The sequence below is a fragment of the Emydura macquarii genome, unplaced genomic scaffold (genome assembly GCF_026122565.2).
Source record: "Emydura macquarii macquarii isolate MOO-44397 ecotype Brisbane River unplaced genomic scaffold, CSIRO-AGI_Emac_v2 contig_3390, whole genome shotgun sequence".
NCBI lineage: Eukaryota > Metazoa > Chordata > Testudines > Chelidae > Emydura > Emydura macquarii.
In genome coordinates, this window is record NW_027133527.1 from 5,266,319 (window position 1) to 5,284,334 (window position 18,016).

Here is an 18,016-nt window from a genome sequence, read left to right on the forward strand (position 1 = left end):
ACCTGTGTTACTGAAGCTGTTTGGAGGGTCATAGGAACGCCTAGGCAAGGGGTAAAGTCCTAAATCTCCTTTTTACTGAGCTGCTTGCTAACCTCTATCTGTGCAGTAGCAGTGCAGCAGGTCTGCACCACTATGCATTCCAACACCCAGAAGCAAAATTTGCACCTTCGTTGCATGGACATGAACAGCAAAATACCAGGAAAAAATTCAGGAATGGGGTCTTCCTGAATGCTAACTTCACCCGCCACCACGTGCTTGATCGTTCCAGAGCAGCAGCAAGTGCTCCAGGACTAACAGATGTTTTGTCTTCATTCTGAGCTTGATGAACTCTGGGTCCCCTGTGGATTTCCATTTTAAATACAACATTCTGTGCTCATTCTGTACGCTCAGCACCTTCCATGTGGCATGCTTTAGAGGCTATTACTTGAGCCTCAGACCCCACTGAAGTAGGGAAGTATGATGGCGTGACAAGCGGCTAAACTGAGGCTCAGAGGTGAAAGTGACTTGCCCAAGGTTATATAGAAAGTCAGTGGAAAATTTATTCGAACCCCCTGCTCTCTGAGCACTAGATGTAATGGTGCTGGTCAGGTTCATGGTGCCAAGAACTCTTTTTCACATGAATGTGTTTTCAAGCACATCTCTTCAGAGTCTGAAATGTTTGAAAATCCTCTCTGCAGACGTCTGATTGGGAGGGCTCTGCCGATTACTGCCAAAGCCTACTGGAAAGTGAGTCATTTTTATTTTAAGTTCAGGCCAAGTCAAGAGGCCTGAGTTCTAGCCCCAGCGCTGGCACTTAGCCAGCCTCTTTGTGCCTCAGTTTCCTTGGTCTGTAAAATGATGATGACACTCAGCAGGCCTGTTTCAAGTGCGTTGAGAACTTTGGGGTCACAGTGCTGCATGCAATCTGGATATGCACCACAAAGGCAGCAACGGGACAGATACGGCAGAAATCAAATGGGAACTCTTGCACTGAAACTCCCCCTCTTCTGTGACTGTCCTCACTTACCTCCTCCTCCAGCAGCTAACAGCAGAAAGGAGCATGTAACCAGCAGAACTGCAAGCCTATTTTTTCCTTGATCAACTGTATTTCCATGAGAGCGGATCCCAATTTTATAGGGACAATCCCTATATCCAGGGCTTTGTCTTATATAGGCGCCTCATACCCCCCCCCCGATTTCTCACACTTGCTATCTGGTCACCCTAGCTGAGATATTTTGCAGTAAGTGATTCAACAGGGGCCAGCGACTGGGGAGTGGATTAGGACGGTTAGGGGGTTTCAAAATAAACAGCAAGTACTTCCCATTTTATCCAGAAAGAAAGCAAAGCCTAAGAAAACAAACTGCTAACTGCCCCAGGGCAGCCAGGAGACAATGTACTGCAGCCCTGCAGGGATGTGAAATGAGCAGTCACATGATTCTTGAGGAAGGGCTGTTAAAGAAATAAGGAGGCAGAGGTTGAAGTTCCAACCCTCCGTCCTGAGGCAGATGTTTGGCTGTTACCCCAGGCTGTGTCAGAGTGCGGAAATCTTTCTTTGCACAGGCAAGCCTGATTCAGACAGTTCCTAACTTTTCCGTGTTTGACTTTGCAACCTTAATGTTCTTTTCACGTAGTTTCTCTGCCTGTAATTCTGTGTTCCTAGATGACATATTCCCTGCACATCCCCAAGATGCTTCATCCTTTTAAAATGTTTCTGTACGAGCCGGGAGGCAGATCCGCAGATGATGGGAGCTCAATTCTATGGAGCTCTGATCATCCACAGCAGTTGGGGATCTGCCCCAGGTTCCTAGGCTGTGCCCATCACCCTAGAAACCTTGGATTGCTGCCAAATTGTCATTCCTAAAGTAACAGACTCTTGAACTGTAAAATAAACTCAGGTTTTTCAGAGAGCGAGAGAGAGAGACGTTCTATCATGTTTAATCCCAACCGAGGCATGCATACATACAATTTAGAACCATATCTTGCAAGCTGAACAAACCAGCTTGATTCATAGTGATCACAGGCATGTCTCAAAGTCAGAATAAGAGATTTATGGAAGGGTAATTAAATTACTGTGGGGTGGATATCTTAAAGCACTTTGGATTAAAAATAGATTTTTTCCATAAGCATTTTAGCGAGTGAGTTTACAGGTTGTGTAAAGGGGTGAATTTAGCTTATATTAGAGAATCTTCATTGGCGGTCAACATTTAGCTGATAAGGGGAAAATTCACCCTAGAGATCTGCTCCAAAGAATTACTGTCATCCACTCAGATAACAAGTGATACAACAGGACTTGCGCTCCCACACCCCTAGGGACCTGCCTTGGAAGGATAAAGCATTCAATTAAAGCTGACCAACAGCTTGAATTCTCAGTTTTGGTTGCCAATCTGCAGATCCAGCGTCATTCATAGAAATGATTTGACAGTGTTGAATTCATTCATGATTCAACAACGTTGCAAACTGCTCGCAGGTCAATTTGGGGACGCAAAGGAGGACCAGACAGTTGGAATAAATGAGTCCCATGCATTATTCACTTGGCTCTATCAAAGTAAACAAAAGAGAGTCTGGATTAGAGAACTCCCTCTCCTCTCTCCAAATGTGATTGTTTCATCCAACAGTTGTCTGAGTGTTTACAGTGGTGGAGAAAGAACCTTCTAACGCTGCAAGGGACCTGTCTCCTGAAGGGTCAATTCCCTGCATGACTGAGCCAATCACTTAGCCTCTCTGGGCCTCAGTTCCTTTCACACTGCAGTAATGGGGTCAATCAATCCTTAGGTAGATGGCTGGAGAAGAGATGACGGAGGGGGGGCATGATAACAGTTTTCAAGTACATAAAAAGTTATGAGGAGGGAGAAAAATCATTCTTGTTAACCTCTGAGGATAGGACAAGAAGCAATGGGCTTAAATTGCAGCCAGGGAGGTTTAGGTTGGACATTAGGAAAAACTGTCCTGACTGTCAGGGTAGTTCAGCACTGGAATAAATTGCCTAGGGAGGTTGTGGAATCTCCGTCATTGGAGATTTTTAAGAGCAGGCTAGACAATCACCTGTCAGGGATGGTCTAGATATGACTTAGTCCTGCCTTGAGTGCAGGGCACTGGACTTGAAGACCACTCGAAGTCCCTTCCAGTCCTAGGATTCTATGGCTGGGATTGGTTTAGCCTCTTAACCATTGAGAGTAGACCAAAGCCTCAGCTGGTGTAAACATCTCTACTGCAATCAATGGAATGATCCCATTTACGCCAGCTGCGGATCCGGTGCAGCATCGCCAGCAGAAAGAATGCTGCAGTATTCCCGGCTCCAGTTTTTCCTGTGAACAGCAAGACTAGTGCATTAATGCAAACCAGCCCGCCAAGCAACCGCGCAACAGCATCTTCCAGCCGGGAGTCAAAGGCCGAGTCTGTCAGCTTAGCACAAGACGATCACAAGCACTGATCTTCCTTCATCAGTCTCCCACTATGGCAATTAAATGATGGCTGAGCAAGGATAATGTCTGAATTTCAGCCACTGCAGCCTCCCTCGCAGGCTCAGGGCGCTAATGGAATCTCACTTGAGGCGCTCGTGCCCGGGAGCATTAGTCAGCTTTGCAGACGTTTCCCCTCCATGATGGAGGTGAGGTGAGGATTGCAGGTTGGGCCTGGCTGCAGATCTCTGCACTGCTCTCTTGGTCACGGTGCTGCATTTCTGGAGGATTTCGTGGACGGCGGGTCGCACGGGCACCTTGGGGAGGTTGGCAGCAGAGTCTGGGCTGTGAAGGAAAGAATCTGAGCCACTTGGAGACTCCTCATCAAAGCCAGAATCATTCCTATCCTTGCTGCTGAGGGGAGGAGCTTTTCTGCCTGGACTGGCAGAGACTTGAGCTGGGATCACCTGTGGGAGGCCAGTCCCATGCTGCTCGACTTCAGGCAAAGACCCTGACGAGCCTGGCTTCCATTCCTGGTTGAAGCAGTGTTCGCTCCCGCTCCCTGAACTCACAGACAAACTGTCTAGTTCTGAAGTTAGGCTGGAGCTGGCTGCACTCTCCAGCCCGGTCAGTGGGCCGCTCAGCGATCTCGATCTCGTTCTGCTCAGAGGATCCCTGCTCTTTATGGTCCTCTCGTTTGTTGAGTGAGTTTGGGGCATGTCCCCTTCTTGCGTCTTGCGCTGTGGCAGGGAACTCCAGCTGGAAGAGCTGGCAGCCTGCAGCAGGTTAGGGGTGGAGACGCAGAGGCCCGTGTTTACAATCGTGTGGAACTTGCTGTGGGGGTTCTTATAAGGCTGGAGGAACATGGCGGGGATGTAGCCAATACGCTTATTGTACCTGGGAGAAAGGCAAGGGAAAGCAACGCTTAAGGAAAAGGGCAGCTGCACCCCAGGTCCGGCCCCGTCTGGGAGAAGACAAGTGTCCCTGCGGACACGCTCATCTCTAGGAAATGCAGCCAGTGGGTACCAGCCACCTACACCAGACCTGGGAGGCAGGGACAGAACTTTGGGGGGCTGCTGTGTAGGGCAAAGGGAAGACAAGGAGCGACCTCAGAATGGGTGACGCCAAGAGAGACAAGGTGAGAGATGAGACCCCAGGGGAAGTGTAGAGTGGTGTCCTCAAATAGAGACTTTGGGGGGTGAATCCATCCCAAGGGGAGGGGCCCTGCAGTGGGGGGGTCCATGCCAGCTCTGAGCAGACAAGCATAGAGGGGACATTGGGGTTTTGCCAGTGGCCACACAGATTCTGCAGCTGGGACAGCTGTGTACTGTGTGCAGGGGTTGATGGCTGCCATCCCACCCCATAGGCATGAATTCCACCCCAGTCTCCAATTACTTCCCCACACACAGTCTGTTCACTCAGGGGTTGGGGGCGGGGGAGATGAAATTCACCCAGGCAGTTACATTCAGAATTCTTAATTCTCCCAGTAGGAGATGCTCTTTCCTCCAAAGCAGCACTGGACGGGTGCCCCAGCGCAGAGCTAGCCATGCCCCAAGTGCAGTCCTTCAGTCCCTGGACACCCCCACTCCTCCAAGGGATTCCAGCCCATTACTGTGTGTCAGACATAAAGGAAGGGGAAAGATCCCTGCCTGGGTGGAAGAGTCCTCTAAAATAGTCAGGGTCCCTGCCAGAGGCTAATAGGTCCCTGCACGCACTCCTGAGGGCTGGGAAGGGATGAGCTGCTGTGAACTGGCTCTCTCATGGAGCGTGGACTCAGAAGGGGGATGGGGGAAGAGAACCTCCTTACCAGACAAGCCACCAGCCATTGTCAGATTTCTCTAGCACCTCCACAACCACCCCGACATTCAGAGAGAGCTCATCTGCCTTCTGAGACTTGTAGGCCCGCACAGCATAATACAGAGTCCCTGGAGGAAAGAGAAAGGGATCATTTCTGCTTCGCAGATAAAGAGCCCTAGGTAGAGTGTGGGAACGAGAGGTTGGAACTCCATTCTGGACTGCCTGCCATCCGGGCAGCAGAACTTACAGCCATTGGGGGTCATTCGCCCCAGGCAGAGGGGCCAGCCCAATGTCTAGGCACCACTTTAGACTGGCCCTCTGGACAAGGGTGAATTTCACCCATAAGTGAATGGAGCCTCACAAAGCCCCTACGCAGCGGGTAACTATAACAGATGGAGGAACCGAGGCCTGGAGGTTAAGAGGGACCATGTCAACTCAAAACCTAGTCAGTCTTACACAAGTTAAAAGGAGTTTCAGGTCCCTGGTTCCAAGTCCCATTACCAACTGTGTGTTCAGGACAATGACCAGCTGACTGACCCACGGAGTAACCACTGTTGTCAAAAGCACAAAGGAAACAAATTGGGAAAAACAGTTGTTCCAGGGCCACATGTAATAACAGGTCAACATGTTCAGATGAGAGTGATCTTGGAATTGACAACATCCCTATTAGTGACTTGCCCAAGGTCACACAACAAGTCAGTGGCAGAGCTGGCCCTGGAACCCAGGTCTTGCAAGTCCCAGCCCTGAACATTAACCACCAGCTCAGGCCTCCTCTCTGAGATGTTTCAGCTCAGAAGGAAAAGCAAACATTTATTTTTTGCAGGACCTACTTTTAGGGAGGAAATATAACCCTAGTGACACGCAACCAAGCCAATGGCAATGAAAAGCTCAGAGTCACAGTGAGGAATAAACAGACTCACCCTCATCGTCCAGTTCTCTGGCATTCGGACTCTCCTCCCCCATTACTCTCTCCTCCAGATAAGGAGCTGGGAACCAGGCTATTTGCTTATCCTTGTTCTCCACCAGCCACCACCCTGCAGCAAACAGCAGGAGAGAGCATGTAACACAGAGGCACTTTTAATAATAATTACTAATACAATACACTGCACTTGGACACCGCTGTCAAGGTGCTTCTCAACCGTTCACAGCCCCTGTGTTAAGTATTATAGAGGAGAGGGCAGCAGCCTCTGTAGAAAGTTGCCCAACACGTGTCACTGTTTCTATAAACGGGGGAGCACTGGGAGTCAGGGTCCTGGAGTCCCCAACTCGTGCTCTCCCAAGATTAGGAATAGAACCCAGGAATCCTGACACTCCCTCTCCTTGCTCCGCCAACAGGAAAACCCCACTTCGTTTGTTCTTGATAAAATACTTACAATCCTATACAAGGTACGTTATACCATTCAGCACATGCACACCCCATATTACAAAACACACATTTTTGGTCAAGCCGTGAACCAGTCTAAAAATCTCTAGAACTCACATCCGAAAACAGAGAATGGACCGTCCATACAAGACGTACCTGTCATGTCCTTGATCAACACGTCGACAATTTCCTTCTTGGCAACTTTGAAGGGTCTGTTCTTTGTGTCTTTGGTTTCATAGGCTTCTATGCAGCTGTAGCGCTGGGACACAACCGGCGGAGTAATAGAGGGATTCTGCTGCTTGGGCTGTTCTTTCTTTCCATCTCCCATTTCTGACGGCATAATTATCACACTGGAAAGTAAAGTTTGATACTGATGTGTTCTAAAGCCAGGAGGCAGACTGCATTTAGGACCCATTTCAGGAACGTGCTTTGGGTGAAATTCACCTCGATTCTGAAGACCAGGACAAGGGGTAGGCATTGTTTAAGTCCATAGCATCTCAAAGCACTCAGCAAACATTCCCACACATAGCTCTCCTCCCACATAAGTTCTTATGGCCATTTCACAGATGGGATATTGGGGCACAGAGAGTTTGAGAGAGATGCTCAAAGTCACCCAGTGAAACAGTGGCAGAGTTGGGAATAAACCTTAGAAGTCCCTGGCTCCCATACTCCTTCCCTTACCACTAGCCCACACTCCTTGCAGGGGTTTGTAATGACCCTTCTGAATTGTTAGCCTGCGTGTTTGCTTTCTGTCTGTTTGCAAAAATGTAGTTAACTCAGGCCATCCATTTTGCATTAAGCAACACATCAAACCCCTGAAATTCGCTTTGTTTCTGAGTGTGCTTTGATCTAGACTAAAAACTGCCTCATTTCTAATATGTTCATAATTATTGTTTTGCTATTTGCCAATTAAAAACCATGCTTTCAAATGAGCTTGTTCTCTAGATTTGAAAAGCAGTTGCTTGTACAGAATCTCAGGCAAGGAAGCAGATCACGTATTGCTGAGACACATTATTACTAAGGAAAATATTGGCTGATTTTTAGTTTCTGCTCTGCTGCACAAATATGGCAGTGGTCTGAGTAAAACCAGCAATATCAAGAAAATGCAAAGCTCTGTGTCCTGAAAAAGTGAGTGAGAGAATGGAAAAAGGGATCAAGATGCAAAGACAACAGGGGAAAGTATTATGGAAAGCTTATCCGTGTTTTTATCATGCACTGGCACTTCAGTCCTTCTGCATTTCTAATTCATTCAGAGTGGATCACAAAATGGAAAACATTTTCCAGGAAAAAAAATCGTAATTTTTTCTCCATCGTTTGTATTGAAATTTCCCTTCCCACCATTTATGAAACAGATATGTTAAAAGCCAGGGAAGTGTAATTATTCGGTACCTGTTTTCTGGAAAGGAAGGATCTAGGTCTTGGGTTTGCGCTTTGAAAAACTGGATCACATCTTCGCTCTGGGAGATTTTAGCATCTGTTTTCAACAGCTCCTGGGAGTAAGTCTCCAGCAGTTTCAATCTCTCCAGTGACCTGCTCAAATTCCTGTTCTTTCTCTGCATCAGTTTTGCATCTTTGAAGTGACAGAAGCAAAACATTGTCAGTAAGTGACTATAATGTGCTGCTGTCTTGTGTACAGTATCTTCTGCCAACACATTTCCTCTACGTCCAATCTCAGTATGATACTTCATACAGAGAGCCAGGATCAATTGCTGGAAATATTGCTGTCTCTCTCCTCACCTTGTGCCTTGGGATTTGTGCTATTTTGTATCAAACCTTACATATGAACACTGCACTGTCTCACCTTGTAAAGGGGTTGGGTTGATATTTAAACTAGAAAATTCATTATCAAATGCATTCCTTTTTTTCAAAAAAAAGGTGATTTTTTTTGTTTGTTTGTTTGTTTAAAACAAAAATAGGCCAGATTCTGCACTGGGGCAAATCAGCACAGATGCAGCCAGCAGAGTTTTGCTGATGTACACTGGCTGAGATTCTGCTCCGGTGACTGACCTCTAGTCCCTTTTCCCTGTCAGTGACTTCCTCCAACCCCATCAGTCATTTTTGCTGGTCTTCCTTCCCCTCTCCTCAGTTTAATAAATCCCTTACCTTTAAACTTTGGAATGCTCCGATCAGATTTCTTCAGTAAACCACCTTCTATGGGGAATTTTCTCTTCAGTACTTTCTGAATGACCCCCAGAGAGCAAGAAAGGAGAGAAAGAGAATGAGCAATGGTGTTCCCACCTCCCGGTAACGGCAGCAAAAAAATCAGACTAGTATGGAAACCATCTCCAAGAGCTTGTTAACTTACATGGAATTTCTTAAACTCTTCAAACGTCCTGTAGATGAGAATGTTGTTTCGGTCTGACCAGAAGACAGCCATCATGTATTTCTGGAAAAAAAAAAGGGGAATAAAATAGGGGTTAGCCATTCTAGCCGAGGTTTGAGGTTTCCAAACTGGTGGTGTACAGAGAACTTGCTGGGGGTCTGCAGAGAACTGGCCAGACATAAGGGTACTGGCTTCTCCTGGTTTCCAGCTGCTAAGCCACATTTTAAAAAAAAGCTAAATTCTTTCCTAGAGTTACTTCTCCAGCAATCGCTGTAGGAGCTGGAGGGAATACATGCACTCACAAATGGACAGGCAGGGAAGCCAAGAGACAACCATTCTATTAATATATGGTTCTGAAAAAGGTTAGATTCTCCTGTCCTCGCTGATAACTATTGCCAGGAAGAGCAAACAGGACCCTTTAGTTGTAAATGAAAAATCTCTACAGCTTCCTAATCTGCAGTGGTAAATATATTCACAGGAAAGAGACTCAGATCAAAGTACCTTTTGCTTTTTGCACTGCATCAAGCCAACCGCTTTCAGGTCCACAGGGTACCTACTACAATTCATCTCTCCTGCAGGCCGATGCTGTCCTCGCTACACACCGGCGCAAGCACCGCAGAGTCTGCTGTGGTACCTGCCTTCTGCAGACTAAATATTCAGGATCGGGAGGGAGGGGCCCAGGCTGCTCCGGCCAGTCAGATTGAAGCTAAACAACCAATTTTTGTTTCCTGCTCCACCCAGAAATGTACGAGGGCCAGAAATTCCAGGATCTGCCAATTTCTACCTGCCTCTGGACTGACAGCACTGTAGGCTGCTCCCTTGAGAAGCAAGTACAAAGGGCTGCCAATATTGGAGAGTGAAGTCTCAGGTACTGGGGGAAGCTTCCGTTACGTTGTCTGGCTCTTTGCTTTAGAGCATAGTTTCTCAACCTGTGGTACATGTTCCCCTGGGGGTACGCGAGACACAGGCAGGGGGTACCTACAGAAAAACTGAGTGAAGGGGAGGCGGGCGGCAGCTGCCCACTTCCCACCCAGTCCCAGCTCCCAGCTAGCAGGCAGGCAGCAGTCGCTAGCTTCTGGGGGAGGCGGGCAGCAGCTCCCCGCTTCCCGCCGGGTCCCAGCTCCCAGGTGGGAGCCCAGTGGCAGCCTCCTGAGTCTCGCGAGCTAGGCTCGCAGCTGGGTGGCAGCCACCCGCATCCCAGCTCCAAACCGAGGGACAGCCTCCAGCCCCCCGGCTTGAAGACGGGCAACAGCCGCCTGCTCACATCCCTGGGTCCCAGCTGGCACGGAAACCTCCTCTGCCCCAGCTCAGATTGGATGGCAGTCGACCACCTCCCGGGCTGGTAGCCAGGCGGCAGCCACCTGCAACTTGCACCAGAGGAACTAGACAGAGTCCCACAGGGTATGTCTACACCACACACTAAGCCCAGGCTCAGACTCAGGTTCAAGCCCAAGCTCCCATTCCCTCCACAAAGAAATTAGTTTGACGCGGGCCAGTAACCCCTCTTGATGTAGGCTCCTGGACCCCGGGAGGCGGGTGAGTCAGAGCCTGAGTTCCACTGTGATATGTGTCAGAGTCCAGGCTTGCTGTAGTGTGGACACAGATCAAGTCCAGGTTGTCCAGCTTGGGTCTGGAGAGTTCACCGGTGCTATCCGACCATCTCCTGGGGCTGTGATTCCCATCCCTCCCATTTCAAAACTTCCACTTGCTCCCCAGATGCACAGGAGGTTCCAGGCTCACTGAGTTGGTCCTGCTCTACTCCTGTGACTTACAAGGAAAGCCTAGCACTTAGCTTGCAGCACAGCATAGGATTAGATGAGACACAGCGTGTGTCCGCTGGATTTTGTTTGAAAATCCTCTCTCTCTGATGCTTTATTCCAACTGCTAAATAAAAACACTTGGTTTCAAGGAGGCTGCTGGCTGCTACCCCTGAGCTCAGGTTCCCAAAGGGAGGAAATGGAGAGGGCCTGGCTCAGTTCGAGCTGCAGGGTGACAAGCAGTTGCCGTACACAGAGTAGAGCTCCCAGCTTCTGGGCTGACAGTGGAAGAAAGGTGAGACCCCACCTGGGGCCAGGGAAGGGCAAGAGGCCAAAACACCTGAAGGGTGCCTTGAGAGAGACCAGAATGGGGACAGACGTGCAGCTCGCCCCGTAGTCATGACATAAGCATGAGGGTCATCGTCTCTTCCCAGCAAGAAGACCAATTTAGGGCTGTGATGTAATCACACGTTCAGCAAGCCGTGAACCAAGATACCATATGGCCAGTTCCCATCACAGAGGCCACCCAACAGGAAAGGGGAAGGATTTTCAGCCTCCAATGACCCAGGGCCAGAGTACAGCTTGTGAATGAGAGGTGAAAAGCCCCATAACTCAACTCCTGTCACCCTGCAGGGAAAGGTTTCTGAATGGATTCTGCATTGTCTGAGGCACTCGCAGGGTAAAATGGGACAAAAGAAATCTAAGCAGCCGATCTGTTCTTAGAAGAGGTGACCTATGTCCCAGCTGCCTCTGCGGCAACTAGGCAAATACAGCTCTAAAGTTTGGGCCTGCCAGGATTTACTTAGCTCTCACCTGCCTCGGGCTCCGAATTGGCTGAGGAGCACCAGCCTGGGGTCAAACTTCTTTCTTTTATCTTTTCTGATCCAACCTGGTTGGAAGCTGTTGACTTGTCGGGCAAATATACTTTGGCTGGGTCTGTGCATCAGAGCGAAATCAGGAGGCTGAGGGGCTTCTCCTCCCTCCTTTCCTTTTGTTCCTTCCAGTTCCATGGAATTTTTTAAACCCAATCACAGGTCATGAGAGGATAGATTTTCCTCTTGTGGAAAGAGCCCCCTTGATCTTGCTTCCCCTGGAGGCAGTGGCCAAGTAACCCCAGCAGGAACACAACAGGGTTTGTCAGGGATGGCTGGAAAAATAGAGAATTTTTAGACAAATAGGCAGTACACACTGGATTAATGTGTTTGGGCCAAGTCCTCCCCTGTCATGTGTACACCTTGAACCAGTGGTACCAGCACGGTTCCAATACAGAAATGGCAGGGCAGGATTCGGGAACCTTAAGCAGGTAGGCTGCAGCCGTGGTGCATGAGGGAGCGCTGCCTCATGTGATATCACTGTGCATCCTACTTCCAGCTGTTTGGGTCTCCGTTCTCCCCCTTGGAAGTACTGGAGTGACATCCATTGAGCAGCTTTGCTTCCAAGCCACAGCCTGGGTGGGAAGATTCCTCACCCTCTTCCTCTGTGGAGATCCCCAGGGCGTATCCTTTCCAGCAGGGCTGCGTGCCTGGATTTGGCCCTGTGGTTTCTCTGAAGACAGAGATACATCCTCATAGCTGAGACTGGCCAAGAGCCGCTCCCCGACCCCTTCAGGGCTTTCTGTGCCTGGTCTGTGCATGCAGACAGTTGGAGGGAAGGGACAGAGAGCAGGGCTTGGCTCAGGATGCTGTCTGCTTTCCAGCTACAGGAAGCCAGCAGTCCTCACTTCAAAGGGGATGGCTGTTGCAGCTGCCTGTGCTGGCTTGGAATCTGAGAGCTCTGCCCGCACCTGGGCCCCTCCTGCTAGATATTCAGGGGTAGAAATGGGCTGGGGTGCGGAGCTGCTGCCAGCGCCTCCCTTTGCAGAGAAACCACAGCATCTAGCACCCACAGGCTGACATGTCCGAGGACTTAACAATGCAACAATGATGCGCCAGGCCCAAGGGAGCTCAGAGTGTCCGAGATTTCACATGCCCAGGAACCAGGCTAGGAAGCTACAGGAGAGTAATGGGAGGGGATGTGGCGATATGAAGAGCAGAGAACATTGTATTCCCCTCCCAGCCACACTCAGTGATTTAGATAATGGCACAGAGAGCACACTTATTAAGTTTGCAGACGATACCAAGCTGGGAGGGGTTACAAGTGCTTTGGAGGACAGGATTATAATTCAGAATGATCTGGACAAACTGGAGAATTGGTCTGAGGTAAATAGGATGAAATTCAATAAGGACAAATGCAAAGTGCTCCACTTAGGAAGGAACAATCAGTTGCACACAAACAAAATGGGAAATGACTCCCTAGGAAGGAGTCCTGAGGAAAGGGATCTGAGGGTCATAGTGGACCACAAGATAAATATGAGTCAACAGTGTAATGCTGTTGCAAAAAAAAAGCAAACATGATTCTGGGATGTATTAGCAGGAGTGTTGTGAGCAAGACGCGAGATGTAATTCTTCCTCTCTACTCTGCGCTGATTAGGCCTCAGCTGGAATATTGTGTCCAGTTCTGGGCTCCACATTTCTGGAAAGATGTGGACAAATCGGAGAAAGTCCACAGAAAAGCAACAAAACTGATTAAAGGTCTAGAAAACATGACCTATGAGGCAAGACTGAAAGAAGTGGGTTTGTTTAGCCTGGAGAAGAGAAGACTGAGAGGGGACATGATGACAGATTTCAAATACATAAAAGGTTGTTACAAGGAGGAGGGAGAAAAATTGTTCTTCTGAATCTCTGAGGACAGGACAAGAAGCAATGGGCTTAAACTGCAGCAAGGGAGATTTAAGTTGGACATTAGGAAAAACTTCCTACCTGTCAGGTGGTTAATCACTGGAATAAATTACCTACGGAGGTTGTGGAATCTCCATCATGGGAGATTTTTAAGAGCAGGTTAGACAAACACCTGCCAGGGATGGTCTAGTTCTGACTTAGTCCTGCTATGAGTGCAGGGGACTGGACTAGATGACCTCTCGAGGTCACTTCCAGCCTTATGATTCTATGATAAATCAGCATAGTTCTGCTGAAGTCAGTTTCTGATAGTAACCTGCAATAAGCCTCTTGCAACTACATCAGAAAAAGAGGAAGAAACATCCTATGGGTATTGTTTATCGTGTTCACTTCAGCTCCAGGCTGTTTAGTAGTCTGTACTGTTTTGGGGACCCCACACTGTGCGCGCAAGAGTGGCTTGCTTTTGGTGTTACTCTGACCTGCTTCAAACTTCCCAGAGGAAAACAAAAAACCCCACAGAAAAAAGAAATTCTCAAATCAGCTTTGAGATGCCAAAGATGCACAATCCACTTCCATGAGAAATCAGCCTCAGTACATACTCTGGGCAGGGCAAGGCTGGGGCCGATACTTGGAATGCTGTCTGTATGAGAGCTTAATTCCACCCCAGCAACATCTTCTGGATCAAACCCTGCCCTTTGCAGCTCTTGGAACAAGACGTTTGTGATAAGACATGACACATCAGCACCCTTAATGAAAAACCCAGCTGCCTAAAGGCTGACTGCAAGAGAACAAAGGGAAAGTTTTAGACACTTGTTAACTACAGAGACAAGCTCTGATTTAAAAAGAAAAAAACAAAAAACCGAAAACCTTGAGCTGACTAAAAAGTATCCTTGGGCCTGTAAACAATATAAGAAATTTAAGCTTTCACGTAAACTGGAATGAGAGGTTTTGCCAGCATCTAGTAGAGAACTATAGGAATGTATCTGGTTTCGTCTAACTCCATCAGCTGTGGCATGAAATAGTTAATTTCTCTGTGGCTGTTGGAATCCAACTCAGAAAAGTTCCCAGCGTTCAGAACACAGTATCGCGTGCAGCACTTCTCTCCATGAGTGTCACCCTCATCCACCAGATACAGCTGAATTTCAGTGGTGCGATACACACTTCGTACGGTCCTTCAGGAGCCTGCCAGATAAAGGACACTCAAATAGCGCTGTGATGGTTATTCTGTGTCAATTACTCACCTAACTAACCTCATGTCACTGGGTCAAATCTGATCAACACTGAATCCCCTGTGATGGCTGTTTGGTAGCCTGTGTGTAATAAACAGGTGATCTCAGGTCAGTTCCTCGCAGATAGATGTCCATGGCGAGCTTGTCCAAAAGCAGCCTCTTTGCTACGTGAAAAAGCATTGCCAGAAACCTCAGCTTGGAATGGCATAAGGTCACAACGCGGGCATAGCACCCGACGTCCACATACTACAGGGGTTTTCCAAGTGTTGGTTGCAATGCCTAGTTTTCCCACTCACTAGCACTAAACATTAGATGATATCTCAGTGGTCCCTGTGCTCACCTGTCTGACACAGGAACTGTGCTTGCCTCCCATCTGTTCTGCCTTGCGTGGGACATCCTTTACAATGGTCCCAAATATGCCTCTGTCCCTCACAGGCTGGGTTCCCTGTCCTCTGCTGTTTTCAATTCGTAACATCAGAAATGCCTAATAAGGATGCTCAGTTGTATTAAACACCAGTCCCTTTTGGGTCTTTGCCTTAAATATGGGTCAAGGGACCAGCAGTTGCAAAGCTATGGAGCTGGACAAAATCTCTTTTCTTGCAAGTGGACTTAGTGCTGGTTTGACAGCCCTGGAGAATGCAGCTGTCTATCCACCAGACACGTACAGCGTTGGGAGCAGCAGAACAAGCTTCCATATGTGTGACTCCCCCCATCCAGCCCTTCACCTCCCTGCAGAGGCTGCCAGTAGAAGGATGCAACTGGTTATCTCTGAGTTTAACTGCACAATGAGAGATCCGTGGTCTCTGTAGAAGCTCCAAGACTCTGGGCAGGGTCAGAGGAGAGTGGAGACAGGGATTTCATGGGAACTGGAGAAAATGAAGGTGCAGGGGAAAGCACCTCACTAATATGCCTCTAATATCTGTGCTGCTGGGTGCACTCCTGCCTTCTGAAACAATGACCTGTCCATTCCTGAGAAGGCAAGAAGATCAAGCAGGGTTAGCTAAGGCACAGATATGTCAAAGCCTTTCAGAAAATAAACATCCAGCCAGCTTTTCAGGAACTGCTGCCGTCTGGGATTTCCTCACCTGTGGCAGGACTCTGCCAGGCTGATACAGCCCAGGCAGCAGCACTGCAAACTTCTCTTACCACATCCCTGGTTACGGTACTTCATTATCTCTTCTGCATGAACAATTTGTGGAGAGGTGGAAGCCAACATCCAGCTATCCCTGACAAGTCTACTTTGTGCCGGAGGCAGGGATATTAAGGTGACTCTCAGTCCTGGGTACCCCAAGAACCATCACAGTAACCATTAAAATGTTGATTTGTAACTAAATAGAGCCTTCACTCTAAATTTGGAGTTTCTTTTTGTTAACAAGGACAACTACATCTATAAATATTTATTTGAGCAACTATATAAGAACATAAGAACGGCCATACTGGTTCAGACCAATGGTCCATCTAGCCAAGTATTTGGTCTTCTGACAGTGACCAATGCCAAGTGCTTCAGAGGGAATGAATAGAACAGGTCATCATCAAGTGATCTATCCTGTCAGCCATTCCCAGCCTCTGGCAAACAGCAATCCCTGCCTATCCTGGCTAATAGCCATTGACGGACCTATCCTCCATGAATTTATCTAGTTCTTTTTTGAACCCTGTTATAGTCTTGGCCTTCACAACATCCTCTGGCAAGGAGTTCCACAGATTGACTGTGCATTGTGTGAAGAAGTACTTCCTTTTGTTTGTTTTAAACCTGTTGCCTATTAATTTCATTTGGTGGCCTCTAGTTTTTGTGTTATGAGAAGGAGTAAATTACACTTCCTTATTTACTTTCTCCACACCACTCATGATTTTATAGACCTCTATCATATCCCCCCTTAGTCATCTTTTTTCCAAGCTGAAAAGTCCCAGTCTTATTAATCTCTCCTCATATGGAAGCTTTTCCATACCCCTGATCATTTTAGTTGCCCTTTTCTATACCTTTTCCAATTTCAGTATCTTTTTTTAGATGGGGCAACTAGATCTGCACGCAGTATTCAAGATGTGAGTATACCATGGATTTATAAAGAGGCAATATGATATTTTCTGTCCTATTATCTACCCCTTTCCTAATGACTTCCAACATTCGGTTAGCTTTTTTGACTGCCGCTGCACATTGAGTGGATGTTTTCAGAAAATTATCCACAATGACTCCAAGATCTCTTTCTTGAGAGGTAAGAGCAAATTTAGACTACATCATTTTATATGTATAGTTAGGATGATGTTTTCCAACGTGCATTACTTTGCATTTATCAACATTGAATTTCATCTGCCATTTTGTTGCCTAGACACCCAGTTTTGTGAGATCCCTTTGTAACTCTTCGCAGTCTGCTTTGGACTTAACTATCTTGAGTAGTTTTGAATCATCTGCAAATTTTGCCACCTCATTCTAAATAGCCTAACTTGCATTTAGTCAGATTCTTATTTTTTTATCATGTTAAAATGGTGATTGATGCATTTCTTATTTACAAGAGAATTACCTTTTTACTTCTGATTTGTGACCAGCTCCATTTGGATGGAAATTAAAATTCCATTAAAATGCATAAACAGCATTTACATTTTTTTATAAATAAAACTACCTGAAAAGTCTAGGATAAATAAATAAAAGGAGTTTATCAAAAAGTTTACCAAAACATGTTTTACATTTAAAGCTAACTGATTTAATAAACAAAGGAAGTATTACGTGTAGTTAATGAACTGAACTGGTTGTTTCTGGCCACCATATCTGTCAAGATTTTAGGACTAGCAGACCTCACCCTATCACACCTAATTTTTATTCTTAGATTGGAAAAGGAAAATAAGTTTTACTGCTTTTTCAACTCCTAATCAATGTCTCAGCTTTGAATGAACTAGTCAAGGAAGTAGCTGAATAAACTGAAAGAAAAATATCCTCTGCCCCTGCAGAAGAAGATACTGCTGCCAAAAGCTGGTTTAGCACTTCAACAAACCCTTAGCCATTGACTGCCACTAATTCACTGGTTTGACTTTCTTTAGAACTGTGTATTTTCTTTGATTTAAGCCTGACCTTGCTGCATACCAAAATCTAATTGGTTTGTATTTCCTTTTATGTTTCCTGGGTTCAGAAGTTAAATTCAGGGGGTCCTTTGTGACTTCATGTGAAATCAACACACCTAGGTGCTAAAACATTGTCTAAGCACTCCTGTTTAACAAGCACCTACTGCATCAAATTTTTCCATAGCTCAAAGGTTCACCTTTCCAATTAACGTTCAAGCCCATTCTTACTTTGGCCAAACCAGTTCCTCCTGCCCTCATTAGATCATGTGCATTCAGACCTTTCTGCTAGCCACCCTGGCTCTAGCATAAAGGAGAAAACATGCTTATTAAACTCAGGGAGAGTTGCATAAAGATGGAAAAATGAAGAAATATTTTGACGAAAGCTTTGACTCCACTTGTAACTTT

The 18,016-nt window shown here is 47.0% G+C and overlaps 1 protein-coding gene across 1 annotated transcript in view; it reads right to left on the reverse strand.

Moving 5' to 3' along the window:
• Window positions 1-1,898: 1,898 nt before the first annotated feature.
• Window positions 1,899-18,016, reverse strand: part of NOXO1 (NADPH oxidase organizer 1) — a 44,159-nt gene continuing 28,041 nt past the window's right edge. Inside the window, exons 2-8 of the mRNA XM_067534123.1 lie at window positions 8,843-8,923; window positions 8,641-8,716; window positions 7,927-8,107; window positions 6,694-6,887; window positions 6,095-6,208; window positions 5,185-5,302; window positions 1,899-4,274 (exon numbers count right to left, since the gene is read on the reverse strand). Coding sequence (XP_067390224.1) covers window positions 3,521-4,274; window positions 5,185-5,302; window positions 6,095-6,208; window positions 6,694-6,887; window positions 7,927-8,107; window positions 8,641-8,716; window positions 8,843-8,917 — 1,512 coding nt within the window. The 5' untranslated portion in view covers window positions 8,918-8,923 and the 3' untranslated portion in view covers window positions 1,899-3,520. The remainder of the gene's footprint in view (window positions 4,275-5,184; window positions 5,303-6,094; window positions 6,209-6,693; window positions 6,888-7,926; window positions 8,108-8,640; window positions 8,717-8,842; window positions 8,924-18,016) is intronic.